This window comes from Leptonotus elevatus, chromosome 2 (assembly GCF_054856555.1).
Source record: "Leptonotus elevatus isolate MCC_2025b chromosome 2, RoL_Lele_1.0, whole genome shotgun sequence".
In the NCBI taxonomy this organism is placed as follows: domain Eukaryota; kingdom Metazoa; phylum Chordata; class Actinopteri; order Syngnathiformes; family Syngnathidae; genus Leptonotus; species Leptonotus elevatus.
Genome location: NC_141240.1, coordinates 20,153,781 through 20,177,130, shown reverse-complemented (window position 1 = coordinate 20,177,130; position 23,350 = coordinate 20,153,781). Strand labels below are relative to the sequence as shown.

Genomic DNA, 23,350 nt, shown 5'->3' with positions numbered 1-23,350 from the left:
CCTCTAGTTAATGCCAATTACATTCCAGGTGTTCTAGTAGGCTTTTCCTGACATTTTTTTATTTGCTCAAAGCAGAAGTCTGGAGGACTGATATGTCTTTTTCATACTGTTCATCATTCTCTCTATCTTGACTAAGTCCTCGATTCAAGTTGAAAAACCTTGGTTTCATCAGTCCATATAGAATTCAGGTTCATGATCTGAAAGTGTTTTTCTTCCGCTGGTTTTCTTCAAAAGGTGGATGGAATCACATGCTGTAGTTTTAAATAGTAGTCTATGTTAGCAAAATAAACTTCAGGTTTCTGATATGAAGCAAAAAAAAAAGTCAGGAGAAGCTGACGACATAACTTCATCTGATATTTATATAGGGTTATAAGAGGCACTAAATGGTGGCAGGTGTGTACTCAATGAGTTGGAATTTAATTAAATCTGAAGATAGCCACATGCCAGCTAAGAGGGTGTGCACACTTTTGCAACCAGTTTATTTCTACTTCCCTTTTTGAAAAGATTAAAATAAACAGGTGTACAGGTTAAAAGACACATTAAATACAGAATATTTTTAAATAAATGTATTTTTGTCTTTTTTTTTAATATGACAAAATCCTGCTAATTGAGCAAAAACTCAAATAAGCACAGGATGAGCAGATAAACGCCAAGCAGTAAGGCCGGAGTCAGATTTGAACCTTTATACTAAGAACTGACAGGCAGAATAACAACATTGCCCCACCATGCTGCTGTACATAATGTAATGTAACGCAATTTAGTTTACAGTGATGAGTGCAACTAAATATGACGACCACTTGAAGAAATATATACTCAAAGTCCTCAATCAAGAAAATACTGTATTAGCAGTCAGTCTAAATCTAGTAGCACTAGTACACTTGTGTAATGTTTAACTGTAACAATGTTGTAAACACAGTATTGACATTTAGACTCAGAGAGATAACAAGAGCGTGATTCCAGCATCCCCCGACACCTCCACCACCCCTTCGTCAACAAGAGCGGACATCTTTTATTGGATAATCAGCTTAATTGACACCAGGGGACAAACTCAAATCCTACGTGAGTACGCTTGTCTAAAGATCACGGCACAAAATACTCGACGTCACCCCCACGACGCTGGTTTTACTTTAAAGTCAAATGGACGCAGCCGATCAGGATCAGTATCTTAAGGACAAAGATTATTTTTGGAGTCTGGGATACAAATCCGTTAATCTTCCCTTCCCAATGGGCAGATTAGCCGAGGCTACGGCGGCATGAGTACCATAAAGGATGCAGTTAGGACCACAACTAAAGAGGCGCGGACTGAGAGGGAAAAAGGGGGGTGGGGGGGGGACTGACATCAGACGTCATTTGAACAGCAACACTAAAGGCTGAAACTCACCGAAATATTTGTTTTGAAAGATCGCACAGCAGATTACCACAATGACAAATTAAAATGAACTGAAAATGATCTTGTTGTGAGAGGCAAAAAGTTGTGTAGCTTAAAAAAAAAGAAACAAAGAAATCGACCTACTGCTGTGTGATCCTGCTAACGAGCTGTAAGCTGATTGATCGTCTGTAGGCTCTCTCTCGAACCTGACCTTTCACCCCATCTGACATACCAAGAGCACATTGCATTGGCACAAACAGAATATAATCAGTCAATCGTAGAAGAATTGTGAAATGCTTCAAAATAATAATTGTTTATTGTGTTTCCGTGAACAAAATAAATATTAAGCAAAGAACAAATACTGTACAATCATCAAATCATTTCATTCTGTGACTGACTCTTGTGAAGTCTCATAATCAAGTGCTGGATGTCCTCACGTTTCTGTTGCACCTGTTGTCGCGGAAACCAGCGGACCAAATGCAGAGGAGGGTCAAAGTGCACCACAGGATTCTGGGGAGCCAAAGATATCAATTGATTAATGTGTGGCATAGCCTTGTGTTTGTTGGCAAGAAAAAAAATGAAGTTTTGGCGAAAGGAAATCAATACAACTTTTATATTTACCACTCCTGACTTTTGAAAACAGGTACCTGTAATTGCTACTCCGCTTGTTACTTTTTCAACTTCCGCAGACGACGACACAACGTACACAAGACGTAAATATAGAGGTAAAGTCAAGTGGTAGAGATCTTGACTGATTGATTAATTGCGATGTAAGGCGGAAAGAACAGGGACAGCGGCAACATGGAGGATGGTGAGCATTAAAGAAAAACAGAAACTGATTTGGAGCATCAGAATATTCGCCAAGGCCTTATTAACAAGAATTGATGATGAATGTGTTGACTGCAGTCTAAAAAACATAAGCTTCTCACATACAAAACTATCCATCTAATCTGAAAAAAATAAACACATACAAAAGTGTAGCTTATCAGCTAATTTAGCATTTTTTGTTACTCCGCTCCCACCGTTAGCACGTTGTTTTATTAGCACAAAAATTAAACCTGGCTAGCGCTTGAACATCATACAACATGTTTATTTGTCCATCTCAGTTCAAGCACCAAGTTAATACGACACCAATTTTTTTTTCTGACCGATACCAGCACATGTATTCAACTCAGTGATACAGATACCTAGTAACCAATACCACTAGTACTTTGATACTTAAAATTTAAATGAAAGTAATAACAGTTTTAAAGAAAGACCTGTCTTGTATTTATGACAAAAGGCAGAACAATCACTCTCTTCAAAAAACAACTCTCTCTGAATTTAGGACTCATTTGTAATAAAATCAAAAAAAAGTGCAGAATAAAACTAATAACTCAATAGGGGTGGGCACACTCGGTCCTCGAGGGCCGGAGTCCTGCAGGTCTTGGATGTTTCCCTTCTCCAACACAGCTGATATATGATCAGCTCATTAGCAAGCTCTGCATAAGCTTGGTAACGATCCTGTTGATTGGAATCAGCTGCGTTGCAGCAGGGAAACCTCCAAAACCTGCAGGACGCCGGCCCTTGAGGACCGAGTTTGCCCACCACTGCTCTAAAGCCTGGTACACACATAAAGAGAATCGGGCTGTTTTTGTCACGATTTTGCCCCTTCCCGACAACGGGCGTCAAATGCCCGACAATCTTATGTCTTATAAGATTGCCTTATAAGATCATCTTTATGTTTGAGCTGTGTTAAGAGTGGATTTGTCCTGATAATTGGGTCCAAAACCAGTCGGGCCGACAATCTTAAATAATGAAAACATTTTTATCTTTATGTGTGGGGTTTGACAAAGATAAAACAAATCTTTTAAGATTTGAAAAATCCTTATGTGTGTATCAGGCTTTAGCTTTTGTATTTGTTCAAAATTAACAGTTAGGCAAAACAATATAAATTCAGCTATTAACTGTTAAGCTTGACACTATGGAGTTGGACAATAGATAAATAAAATAACATACGATATAGCTTAAAAATGTATCATAAGTATTTCATATCGAACGATATTGATGAATATTGAATTTCTTTACTAATTCACTATAAATATTTAAAAAAAAAACATTGAACCGATGAAAGATAAAATACAATAAAATAATACTATCCAGTGGAAAAATAAAAACAGAAAAACATTGCATGCCATTTGCTTCCTGATAGCAAAACGGCCACGAGTGTGCGCAAGGTATCAGTGACTGGTATCAGCAGCCTTCCAAAGGCCTCGATACATTGAAATAAGGCCAATATCTGCCCAATATTGATATTTGGTATATGTAAAAAACAATCCATATAAGTTTAAGTTAATATAATAGAAAAACGATTGTGATTTTTTTCCCCCCCATTGTGTAAAGTTATCAAAACCGGCATTGTATATTATGATAAGTTATCATTCATTTGGACTTTTTCCTTTTCTACTTTTTGTACTTTTACTTTTGCACAGTTTGAGTACTTTTGCCACATCTGCAGTACATATAGTATTGCACATTTCTATGACGATTGCAAACACAAAACAAACGAATATTATGGTATGTTCAAGGCCGCAATGTTGGTATCATCACCTGAAAGAAGCTCTCCACGTACTGCAGCAGGTACAAACCGCAGTCACTGTAGTTATCCTGCTGTAGGACGCTGCAGCTGTAGCTGTGCATGCTGTCTGAGGTGAAGACGCGATGCAGCCCCCTACGTTCTTCCCACTCCACCTGCAGGTAGCTGCACACACATTCGTTAGCGTTCGGGTGACTCTTGCAAAGTGACCACTGCTATAGCCTGACAAGAGGCTTGCAGAATGTATCCTGTTAGCATGCAGCATCTTCTTCCATTGAATACAGTGAATCCGAAACATGTTCAGAGTGCTTCACTTATTTATTTTTATTTTTTTTACTTTTGCTTATTCTAAAATTGAATGAATGAATGAATAAACTTTTTTTTTTTTCAGAATGACAACATGAAAGGTTTTGGGGATTTTTTTTGGCAAGTTTAGTCATGGAAAAAAATCCTCTTTGTATATACTGTGCTCGGCATATATGAGTCACCTCCTTCTAAAATTTAAAAGATTTTATTCAATATCTCAATGAACATAAGAACAATTTCCAAAATTTCGACAAAATGTTTTCTGTAGAATAAGCACTTAACTCACAACATGAAAATAAGGCTGATAATAAAATGCATAGATTACAAAATCTTGAGTTTAATCAAATTAACTAATGCAAAAAATAATACATCGCACAATAAAAACGACTACATCTAGTATTTTCTATGACCTCCATGACTTATGGATAGCAACATGTCTACTCGGCCTTTTTCTCGGGGTCTACTTATTTGTGCAAAGTGCTCTTTAACACATGTGTTAAGAAAACTACTTTTTATGTGTACTAATTAACAAATATTGTTTTCAATTAATGGCCCACATTTGTGGAAGTATAGTATCCCATAGAAAATCTTGATTCTGAAAGGAAACTAAAGGTGTTCTTATAAACTTGTTGGGGTGTGCTGATTTATGCTGAGCACTGTAAGTGGGCTGTAATACGGCAGTAACATAAAATGTGGAAAAAGTGAAGCACTGAATTTTTTTTTAATACTTCCCAGGTGCACAATAAATCTTGTAGGTGAATATAAAACACTCACTCTCGTAGAAGCTTGCAAACGTTTTCACGCTGCAGCACTTTCAGAGAGTCCATGATGAGGATGCACGGCCTGCAGGCGGACAAGAAACACGCTCAAAGACAAATGATGTCACATGGAGATTATCACCAATTCAGCAGAACACTCACTGAGTCAACGTGACCTCCCTCATGCAGCCTTGCTCTGTACATGTCTAAACAAAAAAACTTGATTTTAATCTTTGGTCATACACTAACAAATACCAAAATGCAGGGATGCAACATATCCCGCATAAGGGACAATTTGCTGAGGCTCTATAGCTCTACCGGTAGTTGGATTGTAAACCAATTGATGAATCATTCCACCATTTCTTGTCTGTAATATTTACCGGTGGTTGCTCTGATCTCTTGCTGTAGAGCTTGGATTCACCTATGACAAGAGATCACAAGTTAAAATAGCACTTCATGTTTGAAACATGGCTTGGACATGAACTTACTTGCACGCTGCTCATAATGTTTGCCATCCTGACCCGGGAAACAAATCACTGCCAGGTACCAGTGAGCTCTGCAGGAAATACCCAGGTGTGAGCAGCAAAAAAGGGGGTGGGATAAACGTTTCAGGGACTTCTTGACAACTTTACTTACGCCTCGTTGATGGGCACGAACAGGAAGTCTTTAGTGAAAATGTCAACATGGCGAGTCCATGTCTTCACCCTCTGGTGCCGCATGTACTGATCCCTGGCAACAAAATGACAGCATTCAAAATGTATTCATGGTTACATTTTTATTTCCTTCCATCATCAAGTTAGTTTTTCTTACGGGTCGACAGCAGCACCCTTGCTGGAGATTTTCTGACTGTTTAGGTGTTTGAAGAAGAAGCTGCTGAAGATGTGACTCCGCTCGGCCACGGCGCGGCCCCCGCCCTCCACAAGGAGGAATCTGGGTGAAGACGCCAGTGAGGGGAGGCGGGCAATACTTCTTTCGCATGATTGACATTTCCTGTCGACTCACTTGAGGTAAAAGTCTATGATTACATCATTAAGGAACTGTCCACTTTCCAGACAAGCCAAGTCCTCCTTTGTCACTGTGATCCGGCCTTTGGAGGGCGCCGCCGGATACTGAATCAACCTGTCCGCCAAATAATGTCACCCGGTCATAAAACACTTCAAACATACAGAAATGATATCTTATTAAATATTACATTTTTCCTAATACACTTGTATTGCTTTGCAGGAAAACAAAAGCAAAAACAATAATTTAGTGTTTATATTAATTATGCAATTATTTTTACTGGTCCACCCACCCCACTTGACATTAAATAACATTATGTGACCCCTGCAACGACTTTGACAACTCCATTAACACCACTACACTTGAGTAAATTACAGTCAGTTTTTGACCTGCTCGCCAGCTGCACAGCAGATGCCTGATTTCGGCAGTTTCTTCTCAGTGGATTGGATATCTCCTGGTAGGCAAACAATCACACGTGAGAGGTGGACCACCCGCTACGTAATGACAAGACAAGAGATGAGTCTTACCGGTGACTGACCCAGCAGACGAAGGAGGTGTTCATCCAGTGGAGAGGGGCAGCTGTGGATAAGTAGCAGCCCATCAGTCCAGCTCAGGGGGGAGGTCAGCCCCCCCACTGAGGAGCGGCCATCCTTGTATTCCGGCATCTCCAACATGGATGCCAGCAATGCAGCCTGGTACTCAGGCAGTTGCTCTGTCATCACCAGTAGAAGGATGGAGCACGGTGGCCCTAAGACAAAAAATGTTGCTAGTATTTTTACTTTATTATCTCTTATAACAGACTGTGTTACAATTACGTAGATAATCTTATATAAGACTTTCCATTACACTGGCAATGCCTGAAGTTATCATTCGAGTCATTAAAAAATGGTGAAAGCCCAAATATAAAATGACAATTTGTAATTACTGATTTATGAGTTTTCGAAACAGCTCTTCAACTGTCATACTAAAATGGTGGGCATTGTGGGCCACAAATGAAATCAACTAACTCCTCGTGATTTTACCTGGCGCACTGGTGTTCTGGATGAAGTTTATCTCCCTGTGTAGAATGTTGGCCTGAGCATCCGTCACCCACAGAAAAAGCAGTGATGGAGCGGGCCCTGCCAGATCATCGAGCAGAGTCCCACCCAGAGCTACCCCGCCATCCCATAAACCGTAGCCTTGCACTTGTGATGCAACCACAGTGACCTGGCCTTTATCCTCTCCTGTTGGGACAGAGGCTCCGACACATCAGAGATGCCGACACACAAGTAGACAATTTTGAGGAAATGTTTGGTACCTTCAAGCGGGAGAACGATACCGCTTGATGTAATCTGTACACAAAGACACCAATGTCTCGTTAGAACCTTACACATTCTCAACAGGACCTACTTCAGAGATAGACAAGCAACCAGTGGTGGCTGGTCAATATTCAATGGACTACGCATGGTAGTCAGCACATTACTTTTGTGTGTCTGTTTTTAAGATTTGCAGGATAAACAGTATATAGCTAATGGTGACAAATCGTGCTCAGCATTTATGTGCGCAGCAAATTGGTGATTCAATAAAGTTGTTGTTTTTTTAATTAAAAGAGGAAATTCCAGTCAAGTCAAGCATGTTCATTCGCTGTCTGCTGGAGTTACCAATTATTTATTTCAAGTCTAATCATACCTTCCCAACTTTGACAATAAGTGTACTAACATTGTTTGCTAGCTTACTGTCATCCTGATTTAGTGTGGCCGTACTTAGTAAAAGACGAGTGATAACATCCAAAACTCGTTGAAATAATTTAAATATATTGGAAATGTCTAAAATGTTGGTAGTTACTATTTCTCTGTGTGACTGATATTTAGTGTGAAAATGACATTTTATTAAGTTTGACGATCAAAAGTCACCCTGTCCTATTGGGCAGTCAGCACAAACGTTTGGCCTAGCGGTTAGTGCTACTTAAGGTTGAACCGTTGAGGACTGTGGCAAAGGTTTGATTTTTGGTCAGTCTTCAAGTCTTTTGTGTCTTATAAAAAAAGAAGAGAGAGAGAAAGAAAAAAGGGCATTGTATTATTTTTGCTGTACAGTTTTCCCTGCTTATTTAGAACACTGCAAAAGTCTTGGAAATGTATCAGAAAAGGAAAATCAAAAGGGTAGAAAAGCCTGTCAAATTTGAAAAGATGTTTGAAGTTGTTAGATGTTTAAATGCTCAAATACTGAATTATAAAAATAGTAATAATAATGAAATGATGTAGTATTCAGCTCCGCCCCCTCCTGGACAAACTCCACCAGTCGGAATTGCAGCCAACAAATGTTGTCAGTTCCCAACAGGAGACATGCTACATGGTCGCACACTAAAAAGTGACTTCACATCTCACCATCATCTTCCCGCTGGCATCAGTATGCATCAAGCCCATGTAAAGAGACAAAAACTCCAGCTCCAGGAAGGACGGCAGCTCTAGGTCTCCTCTTGGTGTCTGATGAGGTGTTTGATTCCGAGGAGGAGTTTGGTCAATCCGTTTGCTCTCATCACCTTCATCCGGCTCTTCTTCCTCACTGGACAAAACAACTGGAAGAACAGAACCGTTGAGACGCAAGATGGTTGTAGCAAGGAAGATGGTAGCATAGATTCTTCACAACTCCCTCACTTGTTTCTGACCGGGTCTGTTTCCTGCTTCTAGAATGGACACCAGCCACTCTGCTCGTTTTCTTCTTCTGTCTGAAGGCCAGCCAAATATTTCTCTCTTCCTCCCCCGGCTCCTCATTTGAGTTGCTCCTGTTGGACTTCCTGTTGAGTATTCCACGGGGAGATGGTTCATTTGTAGCTGAAGTAGACTGAAGAAAAGGGTAAAAGACAGATCATTTTAGAAAGCATCTTAACTGACAATAAACCGCAGCAACTGATCACATGGCCTTTGATGGTCACCTCCTGCATAATATCAGCTCTCTGTGCTGTTTTGTATCCCGGCGAGGACAAACTCAACTCCCCATCATGCAGTTGTCCTCTCAGCTCAGTCAGAGAGTCATATGCCTCCACAGATAAACGTTTCACGGGTGAACAAAAGCCTGTAGGGGTTAACATTTGCATTTTAAGAGATGCAAACTTTTAATTGGATTATCGCAAAAACAGACACGCATACTTTTACTTATATATTCACTCTTCTGTGGAGGAAGTGACTCTGAGGCAAAGACAGGCCATAGAGAATTGTCTGAGTTGGGCTTGGCACACCATCTAGTGGGCAAAATGGACAACAGCAGCTTGGTAAATATAATTCTTATGTACATACTTTCAGTTAGAAATATTTCATTTCCTAAAACTACTAAAATAGCATTCAATCCCATTTGCAACAATGGTCAAGCAAGTCATATGTATTTAAAAAAAAAAAAGGAAAAAAAAGAAGAAGGGAGAACTCATTTAACTTTCCACTGACAATAAAGAGGATTTCTTATCGCCAAACAGACAAGCTAGTTTCTAATTAAGGATGTTTAAAATTATGTGCAACAATAAAAAGGGACAACCTGGGTAATTGCTATGACAAAGGATTGCTCTCTTACTACATTTGCAGTAAGAAAATGTTTGACTTTGCGCAAATGCATGTTAAAACTGACACAATATTATCTAAGCATCATCTATACTGCTTCTTCTACTTTTCTACCTGTAAAGATGAGTGTGTGGGGTGCTGATTCAACTCACTGATGATCTTGTTTGAAAATTAGGCACAAACAACAATAACAACAACAATATTTAAATCAGGTATAAGTCAGTACAAATGTAGAAAATAGAGTGCAATTGAAAATTATGTGTAAGTCTTTGTGCTGATTTTTACAAGATGTCTGTAAAAATGTTTGCTTATCAACTAAATGTACAATACTGCTGGCATATCTATGCACGTATAAGTGCAGCTGTTTATGTGTAAGTTTGTGTTTGTTTTGTCTTTTGTAAGGCGGTAAGACTCGATAAGTTTTTTTTTTACTTCTTCCTACTCCTCTTTGAACATGTAAGCTGTGCTTAATGAAGACTATGTATGTAAAAAAATACTTTTCTTTTAAATCTTTTTGTTTTAATTCTGTTGCTGGTTTATATGTTCAATAAACAAACAAACAATGTGCTTTGACTTCTGCCAACAAATGTGTTGTGTAATTTCCAATTCCAAAATAGTATTAATTATTTCAATTTCTTGTTATTTTCATGTACAAGTACCGTCAGTCTGCATGAGTACTGTATTTCAGAAAGTCTGATCAATGAACTAATAAGTAACACCACCAACATGCAAAAATTGCAAATTGGTTAATGGGTTTTAGAAATGTATTTCTATGATATCAATAGAAAACCCGGTTAGAACAAACAAACAAAAAACACATTCAAATTACAGTACAACAGTATTACGTAATTATTTTTAAGCAGATCTCGACCCTTTTGTTTCATCAACTAATCTGGGAACACGTTCTCTGATTGGTTAACAAGTTTTAATTAAAAATATCTACTCATGCGGCAATTTATTTGTTATGAAGAATTTTATAGGCCTTTTAAGTGCTCATTAATTCTGTTTTTAAGGGAAATTCCACAAAATTAGTGGCCACTTGATGTTGCTAGTAGTATTGCATATTAGAGATAGGCAGATGTTTTTTTTTTGGGGGGGGGGGGGGGGTTCAGGGCTGATACCAATGCCGATTATTAGTATCGGTATTCTAGGAGGCTGAAACCGATATTTGAAGCCGATACTAATTTTCACTAATAGAGAAAATATTGTCATAAAATTAATTAATTCAATACGAAATCTAAGCAATATGTTCTTTTAAGATTTTATACTTTTACGATTTGCAAAATACTGGAGGGTTATTTTCCCTTTTCAATTTAGTCATTAGACAAGTTTTAAAATTGTAAGAAAAAATAAAGGAACTTCTCAGGGTCATTCACATGTCTTCAAAAGTTAAATAAAAACTTAAACAAGTAAATAGCTCTCTATTGTTTTCTACAGTAAATAAAGTTCTCCAAAATTTCCAAATACCTGGAATGTTTTTATTTTTTTAACTTATCTTAGTTTTAATTTCAAGCAAAAAAGAGAAGGTGCAGCGAGTCCACAGAGAGTCAGCAGCATTTCTTACAAAGTTAACTGAAAATTTAAACTAGTGGTTCCCTGAAGTTAACACGGTTTTAAACTGATCTATTATCGGCCATCTGATTCTTGCTGAATATGCTGAATATCGGCACCGATAATTGGCTCAGCCGTCTTGTGGACATTTAGAACAAGCACAAGAACCACAAATTTTGAAGCAAATACATGAGGACTGGCTGCACACAGTTTTACAAGCAAACTCACTTGTGTGAGTCTCCCCGAGGATATTCTGTTGAAGGCTGTGATTGGTTGTTACTAGCCCCTGCTGCTGTGTGAGTGGTCGTTGATGTTTCTGTGGGCGGGCTTTCCAGTCCCATCAGCTTTTTGACGGCGTCTCTAAAAGACAGCTTCCCATGCGCACTGTCACAAACAGAAAAGAAACACATTTATGTAGTAACTCTGATCCGATTAACATTTATTGTGATATCTGCATGAGGCGCTCTCCTGACCTCTGACGACGGAGGCTGCCATGACTCCACCCGCGGCCAGATTTCTGATCGAACACCAAGTAAAAAAAAATTAAAAACAACTTTAGCTCTCAGGTGCCAACTCTGAGGCGACGAATGCATTCAAAAGCATTAATAAAATATCACCTTGAAGTTAAGCGCGGGCCTCAGCGGTGAGTGCAAACGTTGATGGGTGGAGTCAGAGGCTTCAATCGGTGTCTTCTTGGGTATTCTAAAGAAAACGTCATTCATGTAACAAATATTTCAAAACAACACGTTTAAATACACCCTCTTTCTATGTGTCGCTATTTTGTGTTGTGCCGTTCCGTATCCGTACTTAACGCAAGCCAAAATGATATAAGAACGCCCTTCACAAAATAAAAAGCTAAAACTATACGCATAAAAGTAATTGCCCGGGTTAGTTATGTATCCGCGTTTTTCGTTACAATCCACCAAAACGTTGGCCAAATGCGTAGAGGAATGACTGCCCGTATTTCCCCATGTTTAAAAAAATCATTTCGTCCATTAGCATGTCACAAAGAGGAACTAAACGGCTGTTGCGGTGAACTTTATCAAATGCGACCAACCTACTGGGTCCTGCTCGTAACCCCAAGCTAGCTCGCCAGCTAAGCTAACCAGAGCTTGTTAGCCGGCCGGTTAGCCGCTAGCTAGTTAGCCCGGTACAGCTCAGTGAGCTGTTCGCGAACAACGTTTCCAAAACCTGGTAAAGTCGAATGACGTACTAACACTTTTGTCATTTCGGCTCATGAAAGGTTCTAACTTATTTCCCAAACATCTTCAGAAGCATTTTTGGTCGTCCACAAATTCAGCTGCACGTTACGGAAACAACGTGCGTAATTTACGTAGTTTAATACTACGTCATTGACGTTGAAATGTGATGTGTGTACAGTATGTACAGTATTTTTTTTTTTTTAAGAAGGGGATCAGTATGTACAGTATTTTTAAGTTTTTAAGAAGGGGAAAAACTGAAAATAAATCCTCAAAGAAAAATTAATTTCATTTGTCATGTATTTTTGTTGTGTTTGGTTCAACACTGTTATAAATATAATAATAAAAATATAGCTGACTGAATCTTTATAATGAAATTAAAATGTTAAGTGGTGGCTAATTACATTTTGGCAATACTTTAATTACCACCACAGAGTTGCAGATTAATAAACTATTTATATCGATTTCACAATTTTTGTTTATTGTTCACTAAATATTGTACGCTGCTTGTGTTACCAAAATGTTCGTAACAAGTCGTGATAATTTTTCATTATTGTGAGCAAGTATAATTGACGGATTTTAATTCTTACAAGTCAACGTTTCTAAAAGAGGACGTTTTTCTGGACTACTTAAAAAAAAAATTGTGAAAATTGAGAGTACAGCTCACATACAGGCTTTTTCCAGCTTTTCTAGCGTTTGTATGTTCTCCATGTACGTGCTTGTGTGGGACAATGACAAATGTAAACCTTGAAAAAAAAATACCTAACATGCATATTTTCCTACCCTGAGCCTAACATGGACAAAAAGGTTTACTTTATGTTGTTGGTAAACTGATTGCGTTCAATAAAGGTGAAAGAGATTGGTGTGTCACACACAAGCACATATTCAACAATTATAATCAGCTTTAACCTATAACACACAGAGGTTAAAAAGATTGTTGTCTTCTCATTTCAAAGATTTCTAGTTTATGTTCAACCAAAGGCTGACTTTTGACCTCCCCAAAATGATGTTTCTCTTTGAATATTCCAGTCGATCCGAAATAAACACGAGAGCGTGCCCGTGTGATCTTTGCTTCTTGGTTCCTGCTGAAGAATCACAGAGATGTTTGTCAAGTTGGAGTTAGTTATTATGAGGAGTTGAATGAACTTTTGATCAGACTTTTTACCAATTAATTGAACTTTTAGCTCTGTCATCTACTAGCCTGCAATGGCGCTTTCTGTTGTGTACCCAACTTTTGTGATGACCTACTGTTAATGATTCAGCTGAAAGCGTGCGTGTGTGTGTGTCAGGAGCGAACAGAGGTATGAGGCCAGTTCTTGACAGAGGTCAGTGTGAAGACATTATGGCAGCTGAGCTGGTTGAATGTGTCCCCAACTTCTCAGAGGGCAAAAATCAAGAGGTCAGTTATTTTGTTGTGGAATTCAGTCTGATGTCCAATTGGTTGTTTCTTACTATTCTTTCCTCGCCGGCTGACTTCACCTTTGCCAAATTCATTCCGTCGTTGCAAAAATTGTGTTATTCGGGAAACGTTTTGAGTTGCCACATACACCACTGTAGCTGCGTCCAAGTTCGTAGGTTGCCATGTACCCTAAAACCTTGGAAAATGTGCACAGGCCTAACGTGTCCTATGTTATAAGTGATGTTTAAAGATTAAGTACATAAACTTATACTTACATTTACAAGTAAACTCCGCCAGGTCCGAACACAGGGTGCCTTTGGGTGCCTCCGTGTTTAAAGAGTAGAAGAAGAGAGGTGTAGTAAGAGCGGAAAGCCAGTCTCCATGGAAACTGGATTCAAAGGCTACGTGAATTTGGACGCCGGTGTGCACTGTGCAGTCGAGTGGTGCCGCAGGTTACGTCATGTGGCCAACAGGAGGACGCCGCAGCCTACGAATTTGGACACAGCTTGTATTATTTTTTTCATGAAGCAAAGACAACAGCAATTTTCAAGGAAGAAGCGAATTGCCCTGTGCTATAGCTTTAACACAAAGAGGGGAAGTGGATGAGAAATAAGCGATGTATTTTAGTAACAGAGACTCTCCACACGTCATTTTTTAGCGACAAGTACATATGACATTTTTCATAACATTAAACTTTTTCTGGAAAATGAACTATTTTTAAAATTCTATGGTATCTGGATATAAGGGCTTGGAATCTGACTGTCTCACGATTCGTTTCGATTCGATTCCGATTTTTGGGCCTGCGATTCCATTCAGAATCGATTATCGATTCTGAATGATTTTAGATACAAAATTATTTGATTGACAATGATTTCTGCTTCAATTTATAGATATGCAAATAACTGTCATGATCTACTCCAGTCTGACTCGCTAATGCTAATTAGCGCTCTACTCGTGGCACTTTTATCACTCAAAAGAACGACTATTCATACAAAACGCTTCAGGAATGTTTACAGTGAAGCATCTTAACACCCTACACTGCAAAAAATAAAAAAATAAAAACATTGGAATAACTTGATCATGACTTTTTGCTTCTATGTGGCTACAACTTAACAGTGTATCAGAACGTGCGGAACCACTTTGCCCCTAAGTGGCCAAATGTACAATATGAATAGTGCCTCCATTAAAGGCACACACAAACAAGGGCAAGACTTAGACTATAAAATAATTGAAATAAAATCGATTTTGGGACATTTAAAATAGATTCTGAATCATACTAAATGAGAATCGCGATTCTTATGAGAATCGATTTTTGGGCACGTCCCTACTGGGGACGTGCCAAAAAGGAGCATGTTTGCTTGATGTTAGGATTATGAGGGGCTCCTTGAAAACAATTTGCCCCGTCCATTAATGAAAAAAGTCTGGTTTGAGTGATATAGAAAATGAATTTTGTCACCGTTGCCAACTTTCAGGTCATTGCCGCCATCTCGGCGGCAATTAGCAGCACACCCGGATGTACCCTGCTGGATGTCGACCCCGGAGCCTCCACCAACCGGACCGTATACACGTTCGTGGGCTCTCCTGAAGCTGTGGTGGAAGGAGCGCTGAATGCCGCCCGTCAGGCATTCAGCCTCATTGATATGAGTCGCCACTCGGGTAAGCACTTTCCTGTGTAAATATTTATGATAACTTTATTGACATAGAAGACATATACAAGTCTAAAAGTCTACTGTATAAGAGTTTGCTGATGTAGCTCGGAGCCACCTATACATGCTTTGAAATTCACCGGTGAAATCTTAAATGACCTCTGTTTGGTTTGCACTGATACATTCTGACCCAATAGGAGGCAAGAGATATATATTTGATTGATACTGGAGTGAGTTACAGTAATCGAATTGTTAAAAAAAAACAAGTGCATGGATGTTATGAAATGTGTGCATACGTGCAGGGGAGCACCCTCGAATGGGAGCGCTGGACGTCTGTCCATTCATTCCTGTCCAAAACGTGACTATGGAGGACTGTGTCCGCTGCGCCAATGTCTTTGGACAGAAACTGGCGGATATGCTGCATGTCCCAGGTGGGACACCATTTTGTTTTGAGAATAAAACTCAACATGAATCTGAATCTTAAAAATGAACCCGCTTTGTTTTCTCAGTGTTCCTTTACGGCGAAGCAGCACGAAGCGAGGCACGGCAGAGTCTTCCGTCTTTGAGAGCCGGCGAGTACGAAGCTTTAGCGGACAAGGTAAGACCTTGAAACCAATTAGCCGCCTGCTATGCACAACATTTTGGGTGGTATAGAAGACGGATTTACAACCACTTTCATCAGAGATCATCAGGTGTGCGAGGGAAATTGTTATTAGTGTGAATGTTTGTCAGGTTGTACCATCATGCTAGTTAGACTAGTATACTAGCTAAAACTTTTAATGAGCCTCATGTGAAGGTTGTTTACTATTAATATAATTTACCTACTTAATAACAATATGTTCTATTCGGCCCCACTAGTCTAAATATGTTATTCTGTTTAATATTGCGTTAATGGAATATGATTTAACCCTGTAACGCCAAACGTATCATATTAAATATAAGACATTTTTAGCCCTCTATTTCATGAGTATACCCCCCCCCCCATTAAAACCCAGATGTATATGATCTGACACATGCATTGCACGGATAATCCATTAGAGGGCAGCATCACCCAGCTGATGGCGTTTCCAGCGACCTTGCAAGATCGCCCCAATTGAGCAAGGAGCGACACCTATACTTATTAATAGTGGGACATTTTCTTTCTGATTTTGGGAAATACCAATATGTTTGATATGTCTGTTTATTATTATATTTTTGACAGTTATAAATGTACAAATTTAAAGCATTGTGACCGGATGTATCAAATATGACACAAATCAAAAGTCATATGTGGAAGTTGATTTAAAAAAACAAAACAAAGTTTGTTGAAAAGGACCAATAAATACTCAAGTTACAAAGAATCATAATTTTTTTCTCATATATTTCATGTTTCAGGCTTTATAGGGTTAAGAAGCAAAATCCAGCTGTTTTGATCCATTTTGCCACTTGCTGTCGACTAAAGATAGCATCAATGTTGATTAGGTCTCAGGTAACAACCAATCACAGCTTAGAATCAGAAAAGAGGTGAGCTGTGATTGGTCGTTGCCTGAGCCCTGCGCTACAGTGATGTCATCTTCAGTCGACATCAAGTGGCAAAATGGCCGCCCCCTGAAATGGATAAAAACGGCTGAGTTTTGCTTCATAACTCATATTCCCAAAAAATTATAATAATCAGATTGTCATGTTTAGACTAGTGCGGTCACATATCATTGTCAAGAAATGTTTAAAGGTTGACTTCCACTTTAAGCTTTGCTACCATCTTGTGGCATCTATACGCAGTTACAAACCCTAATTGTCCTTGTGGTACGCTTCTGCCGTCCAGCTGAAACAGAAAGAGTGGGCTCCAGACTTTGGCCCCGCCACCTTTGTCGCATCATGGGGCGCCACGGTGACAGGCGCTCGCAAGTTCCTCGTCGCCTACAATGTAAACGTGATTGGCACCAAGGAACAGGCACATCGCATCGCATTGGACATAAGGGAGCAGGGCCGAGGAAAAGACCAGGTGCATGATGGGAATATTTTCACTTCATAGTGGTCCCTTAGTGACGCCGAACATGTCAAGAGTCGTTTTCCATGAACTCTCAGTGACTAGATGTGTGCGTTTGGCTACATCGCAGCCGGGGTTGCTGAAAAAGGTTCAAGCCATCGGCTGGTACTTGGATGAGGCCAATATCGCTCAGGTGTCCACCAACATTCTGGATTTTGAGCTAACGCCCCTGCACTGTGTCTATGAGGAGATCTGCAAGGATGGAGAGGTAAGAAAGTTATAGAGTGGCGTTCAGACACTTAAAACACTTATTTTTTTAACTAAAATTGAAAAAAGATGTATTCCACCATGGAAAAGAAACCGTTCAAATAAACAAGTAAAAGCCCCAAATTAACATGACATTCCTGCACACGATTGACCGATTATGTCTGTGTCAAATAGAGAGACAAGAGGTAGACTCTGCCGCTTGAGAACTTTACTATGTAGCAAGAGGAATGTAAGCTGCTCATACGCCCTCAGGATCTGAAGCTGCCCATCGTCGGCTCTCAGATTGTCGGTTTGATTCCTCTGAAAGCTCTTCTGGATGCTGCAGACTTCTACATTGCCAGGGAAGAACTCTTCATCGTGGAAGAGGAGCATAAAGTGCGGCTGGTGAGGAAAGCTCAACATCAAGAGTTCTGTTACATGACTCTTTGGGGTTCTAACCTTTTAAGCCTTGCGTTTGCGGTCAGGTGATCAGCAAGCTGGGCCTCGACTCACTGGGTCCATTCAAAGCCAAGGAGCGAATAATTGAGTGAGTTTCAACTCCTCTCAAAGTCATGTTCATGTAATGATTTTTTTTACTGTCAAATGTACACGTTTTGATAATTTGGCACAATGAAAACAACTTCTATGCATACAAAATAGTTGACCTCTTTTTTTGACTTAGTGCAGTACTGAAAAGGATGGCTCAGGTTTCCATGCTATCAAAACAATGTGTTCCCATTACTTTGCTAACAAACTGACAAAATAAAAATAAAATATAAAATAAAAAACTTACCTGTACCGGTCCGGTATGTTGTTGTTGTTGTTGTTGTTGTTGATGTAGTTTTTTCAGATGGAGTTTTTTTTTTTTAACTCCCATTTACTGGTAAAAAATTAAGACTGGCACAAGACAACATCATTTTCAGAACTGACACCATTAAACAATTCTTTTAAAGTCACTGTAAAGTGAAAAACACCACAGGGAAGACTGCTGTGAACAACCCTACCAAATTTGAATGATAAAAAAAAAAATGGTCGAGTCTATAAAATGAGGCTTCAAAATCATGAAAAATCAAACTCATAACTCCACTCTCAGATGCTGCAGATGTTTCCACATACACATACGTTTCTACGACCTGGCAAAATAGATACTTTATTTAGCAACCTTCTTGTGCCGCAAAAATATCAATATAGGGCCATAGGTGCTAGCTAGCATAGCCTATAGCCATGGATTGTTGGAATACTTATGCCAGTGGACTATCCGTAGGGGTAGGGAAGATGCGTTTTCTGCGTGTATGCTAAGCTAGCTAGCTAACTGCCTGAAAACATAAAAAACAGTTTAACTGTATATATTTCCAACTGAGTAAAGATAAAATGTCATATCAAATAAACAAATCTCTGAATTCACTTTCCAGGGTCTTTAAGTACAGTAATGAAGTTAGGGTTGTTGTTTTTTTAATCGAATAATCGATATCGAATCGATTTTCATTTCAAGCCCGACATCGATTCATAAAACCAATTATTTTATATATCTCTTTTTCCCATAAATGATCAAGAAAATAGAATTTTAAAGGCCAATTTTTTGTATCTTACTGTGTTCTTGGAATTTACTGTATTTTTTTACATCTATGAAAGACCTGACTTTTTGCATTTTAAGAAAATTCTGAATCTAAATTCATATTTACAATCATTGAATTTGAATTATGAAAATATTTTCATTTCATCCTTGCTGATGTCAATGTTTATGTAACACTTACGGCATTATAACACTTGTTACTTTCATTAATAAACTAAATCATTTGACCAGTTATTGCCTCCGCAAAATTGACTTTGGAATGGAATATTTGTGGACTTTTTTATCATGTCCTTGACATTTAAGAATACTTGATGTGCCATAATTAATCAATATCGGATTGAACTGAAGTGAATCGAATCAGGAAAAATCCAAATCAAATCGAACGGAACTCTTGTGAATCCAAATCGAATCGATTGAGGAAATTAGAATCGATACAGAGCCCGAAATGAAGTATTTGTCGCTTCCGTCCACCAACAGGTACATGGTGAGGTCGCAGGACGACGGCCGCCTGGCGTCTCTTTCCTTGCAGCAGTTTGTTCGCAGCGTTGGCGCTCGGACGGCCGCCCCTGGCGGAGGCTCAGTCTCTGCCGCCGTGGCTGCTCTGGTAACTTTGTCATATGACAATGCATTGTCACTTGGCTAACCCTCGTCATTGTGGTGACAGTTTTTGTGCTGCAGGGAGCAGCACTGGGCGCCATGGTGGGCCAGATGACATATGGCAAGAGGCAGTTTGAGTCTGTGGACGGCGCGATGAGGAAACTGATTCCTCCGTTTCATCACGCCATGAACGAGCTGCTGGAAATGGTGGACACTGACTCGTCTGCCTTCAACAGCTACATGGTCTCACTTTCTATTTCTGATTTCTGTTTCTAATTTTTACAATTTAGTGCTCTTTCAGAACTCTCTGGTTTTGTGCTTCATATCAACTCTGTTTTCATTCTAGGCAGCGCTGAAGATGCCCAAAAATTCTAAAGAGGAAGTAAAAAGGTACGCACCCTTGCGAGACAAACTACAAGTTTGGCTTGGCAATATTTCATTTGGACGGTGTGTCATGCCCTGACAGGCGTGAGGTCGCCTTGCAGGAGGGCCTGAAACAAGCAGTCGGTGTCCCGTTGTCTCTGGCCGAGAGGATCAGCACCCTCTGGCCATCACTTCAAGAACTTGTCTTATACGGGAACATCAGCTGCAAATCCGATATTCAGGTGGGAAATAACCAGCGGAGAAATCGGTCTTGAGTTCTCATGAAATTTTGGAGCTGGAAGCACGTGCGTCGGAGTTTTATCTGTGTGGCTTTCAGGTTGCAGTAAAAGCGTTGGAGACGGCAGTTTTCGGGGCCTACTACAACGTCATCATCAACCTTCAAGACATCACTGATGACAGTTTCAAGATGGAGGTAGGTTTCCATGTGTCATTTGAATGAGCTTCATGGTGTCACGCTCTATAAGTTTAGCCCTCTTCTTTGCCACTGTAGTTTGAATGTGTGAAGTGACAGTCAAAAAGATGGTATGTGTGGTACATTTCTTTAACCTCCTATATGCCCGCCCCTATGGCCGTTTTTCAATATGAAGAATGTATGTGAGAATGTTCTTCAAAAGAACATCAGTCCCTTTGTAAATTGGAATGGCTGTGTACTCAACTGCCCCCACCCCTCGACTTATATATTTCCGTGATAGCAGCACAAAATGCATCTTGGGATATTTTCCTAGTCAAGCCTTCACAAGTATTCAACAAATGCATCCTTGGTTTAAGCTAGTTGACAAGAACAACATCCGAGTAATCCGTGAGTTCTTGGTTGACTCGTACTTTCAATCCGAACAGTACTTGGGTGACTGATGACGTTTCATGAGAGGACGTAAGAACGGACAAGGCAAATTGAGAACTGTTTAGATGCTAGTACCTACAACCACAACTGGAAAAATAACCCTACACCTTATCAGCAGGGTTGGGAGGATTACTTTTAAAATGTAATCCGTTACAGGTACAAGTTACCTGCTAAAATATGTAGTTAGTAACATAATCCAAGTACCATCATATTTAAGTAATGTAACTAGATTACTTTTGGATTACTCCAATATTGAGTATGCTCATGAAGACAAAATACAAATAAATATCACCACAATATATATTCTATACAATGTGCCCCTGCTATTTGCGGGTCATAGGGACCCGGGCAGCCTACAAATAGCAAAAATCCACGTGTAATTAAAAAGCATGTAAACTATTGATTGATTGATTGATTGATTGATTGATTGATTGAAGGCCATATGCTGTTTTCGAACTGTCACTGAAAGCAACCACAGTTTGATAAATAAGATAGATAGATAGATAGATAGATAGATAGATAGATAGATAGATAGATAGATAGATAGATAGATAGATAGATAGATAGATAGATAGATAGATAGATAGATAGATAGATAGATAGATAGATAGATAGATAGATAGATAGATAGATAGATAGATAGATAGTGAAGATGACGATGTGTGACATCAACTGCCGTGTATATGTTGTGTATGATGTTTAAATAGTGAATTGGTGGGAGGAAGATTTGTTTGGAAGGTGTAACTCACATTATGGTTGTAGGCTAGCGGGCTAGCTAGCAAGAAGCTACAGCGCGTAGCATGCCGCTGGACTCTCAGCTCAAACTTTCGCTCCGAGTAAGTTCCAGTGAATACCGGTCGCCATTTCCTCCTCCCTTCCGTGAATCTTTTTTAAACTGCCCGCGTGTGGAGGACACGACTCGTCAGTTCGTTCGTTCCCACCTCCTCGACATGTAGCAACGGTCCCGCTCTCGCTCTCTCTTGCCCTCTTTCGCACTCTCTCATCGTAGAAATTGTAATCCCTCGAAGTAATCCCCATTTTTAATAAATGTACCTGTAATCTGATTACATGTTTTTTTTCCTGTAACTGTAATGGAATACAGTTACTTTTTTGGGGTAATCTGATTACGTAACAGCGGTACATGTATTCCGTTACTCCCCAAGCCTGCTCATCAGTATATCTGTCAACCTTTCAGTTCAATTCAGAAGTAACCCCGTCACTTTCTCGCAACCTCAAAGTACATTGGCGCCTACTTACAAATTATGAAATGGTCATTAAGTTGATCTCAGTCACCTGACTTCCTGTTCTGTCTTGCAGACTCAGTCCAGAGTGTCGGCATTGTTACAAGAGGCAAGAAGTTGCGCCACCACCATCCTTGAAGATGCCGACAAGCGGACATGAGCCTGCCCGTCTGATTCTAACGAAAAATGGCATTGAGCAAATCCCCCAAAAACTTGTGATGGCTGACATGTTTGACCACAAGTCAATAAAAAGTCTTTGCTCCGGGTCAGTTCGTCTAAGAGCCATTACTTGGTTCCCCTCCTCTGTTCCATGCGTCTGTTTGTCAGGGATATTCAAGGCCACAGGAAGGGCTAATGGCGCCACGTGTTCCATTAGAGGAAAAGGTATTTTAGGAGGAAAGGGACGTATGGCCTTTAAAAGAAGTGGAAAACATTCTAAATGGTACACGCGCGTGTTACACTTCAGGTCCAGTGTTTGTTATTACTTGGATAGGCCTACTGAGAACCTTTATGAGCTTGCCGTTATACAACATTATTGAAGAATTGGAAACATTATCCTGCTTCAAACAACTAATCATGATCTTTTTCACAAAACGCGACCAACTTTATTACTGTGTCGGTAGTTGTATGCCTCGGAGCTTTTGAGATTGCTCGTGGCCTCTCTGTCTCAAGCAAGCGCTCAAGAGTTCACAAAGTTGCTAAAAACACGCGACTGTACGTTGTCGCTGGACACTTTTTGACGTCCTCCTCTTATTTGGTTACATAAGTAGGTAGCGTGATTGAAATGTTTTCATTTATAAGCTGTGACAACTATTCACACATTGTTTACATCTATAGAAAGTGGAGTTGCGCAGTTACCATGTATAAAATACCAGTTCCGGTTCATACTGGAAGTCGCGCCCATAATTTATCCAAAGGCTCAACGGGCCATGTTTAGTAATATGCAAAGGCATGTAAAAGCAGTGTTTCCTAAACCATATTAATACTTGGGCGGGCCACCCAAGTAAACTGGCCAGTGGCCACCACCCAAGACGTTTTCAAGAAAATGTATTTAAAAAAAAAATATATATATATATATTTTTTTTTTTTTTTTACGTGTCGCGACCGGATATATCGCATGTAATGTCAGTTCGCCGTCACTTTGCAGATCGCGAAGCTAGAGGAGACATA

At 39.6% G+C, this 23,350-nt stretch overlaps 2 protein-coding genes across 6 annotated transcripts; one reads left to right on the top strand and one right to left on the bottom strand.

Annotated features, from left to right (window-relative positions):
- Nucleotides 1-1,655: 1,655 nt before the first annotated feature.
- On the bottom strand, nt 1,656-14,108 carry LOC147178765 (sentrin-specific protease 7-like). Of its 5 annotated transcripts, none has more exons than XM_086069265.1 (21): nt 13,962-14,108; nt 11,706-11,790; nt 11,562-11,605; nt 11,317-11,472; nt 9,136-9,227; nt 8,922-9,061; nt 8,644-8,830; nt 8,374-8,564; nt 7,308-7,341; nt 7,033-7,233; nt 6,538-6,758; nt 6,400-6,464; nt 6,011-6,127; nt 5,819-5,938; nt 5,645-5,737; nt 5,497-5,564; nt 5,389-5,429; nt 5,171-5,214; nt 5,025-5,093; nt 3,959-4,109; nt 1,656-1,879 (listed from the first exon to the last, which is right to left on the bottom strand). In XM_086069265.1, the coding sequence occupies exons 4-21, from the start codon at nt 11,427-11,429 to the stop codon at nt 1,742-1,744; spliced, it is 2,085 nt and encodes a 694-aa protein (XP_085925391.1). In that variant the 5' UTR covers nt 11,430-11,472; nt 11,562-11,605; nt 11,706-11,790; nt 13,962-14,108; the 3' UTR covers nt 1,656-1,741. The 5 variants fall into 5 exon arrangements, with proteins under 5 accessions (XP_085925391.1, XP_085925389.1, XP_085925390.1 ...); XM_086069263.1 differs by lacking the exon at nt 13,962-14,108 and adding an exon at nt 12,306-12,422; XM_086069264.1 differs by lacking the exon at nt 13,962-14,108 and adding an exon at nt 12,146-12,416.
- ftcd (formimidoyltransferase cyclodeaminase) lies at nt 11,713-22,446 on the top strand. Its single transcript, XM_086069267.1, has 15 exons — nt 11,713-11,731; nt 13,577-13,686; nt 15,159-15,342; nt 15,635-15,763; nt 15,842-15,930; nt 17,134-17,313; nt 17,429-17,566; nt 17,818-17,949; nt 18,030-18,091; nt 19,595-19,721; nt 19,796-19,957; nt 20,061-20,104; nt 20,181-20,319; nt 20,415-20,510; nt 22,257-22,446. Exons 2-15 carry the CDS (start codon nt 13,591-13,593, stop codon nt 22,338-22,340), a joined length of 1,662 nt encoding a protein of 553 aa, XP_085925393.1. The 5' UTR covers nt 11,713-11,731; nt 13,577-13,590; the 3' UTR covers nt 22,341-22,446.
- The last annotated feature ends 904 nt before the right edge of the window (nt 22,447-23,350 follow it).

Excerpts from the sequence above, each read along its gene's own strand:
- LOC147178765 (XM_086069262.1), bottom strand. The coding sequence starts at position 11,810 with ATGAATGACGTTTTCTTTAGAATACCCAAGAAGACACCGATTGAAGCC. Across the intron at positions 9,062-9,135 it reads GAGTGAATATATAAGTAAAA|GCTTTTGTTCACCCGTGAAA; the intron begins GTATGCGTGTCT and ends TAACCCCTACAG. Across the intron at positions 8,565-8,643 it reads ACAGACCCGGTCAGAAACAA|TTGTTTTGTCCAGTGAGGAA; the intron begins GTGAGGGAGTTG and ends CTGTTCTTCCAG.
- ftcd (XM_086069267.1), top strand. The coding sequence starts at position 13,591 with ATGAGGCCAGTTCTTGACAGAGGTCAGTGTGAAGACATTATGGCAGCT. Across the intron at positions 15,343-15,634 it reads TGATATGAGTCGCCACTCGG|GGGAGCACCCTCGAATGGGA; the intron begins GTAAGCACTTTC and ends GCATACGTGCAG. Across the intron at positions 20,105-20,180 it reads TCTAAAGAGGAAGTAAAAAG|GCGTGAGGTCGCCTTGCAGG; the intron begins GTACGCACCCTT and ends ATGCCCTGACAG.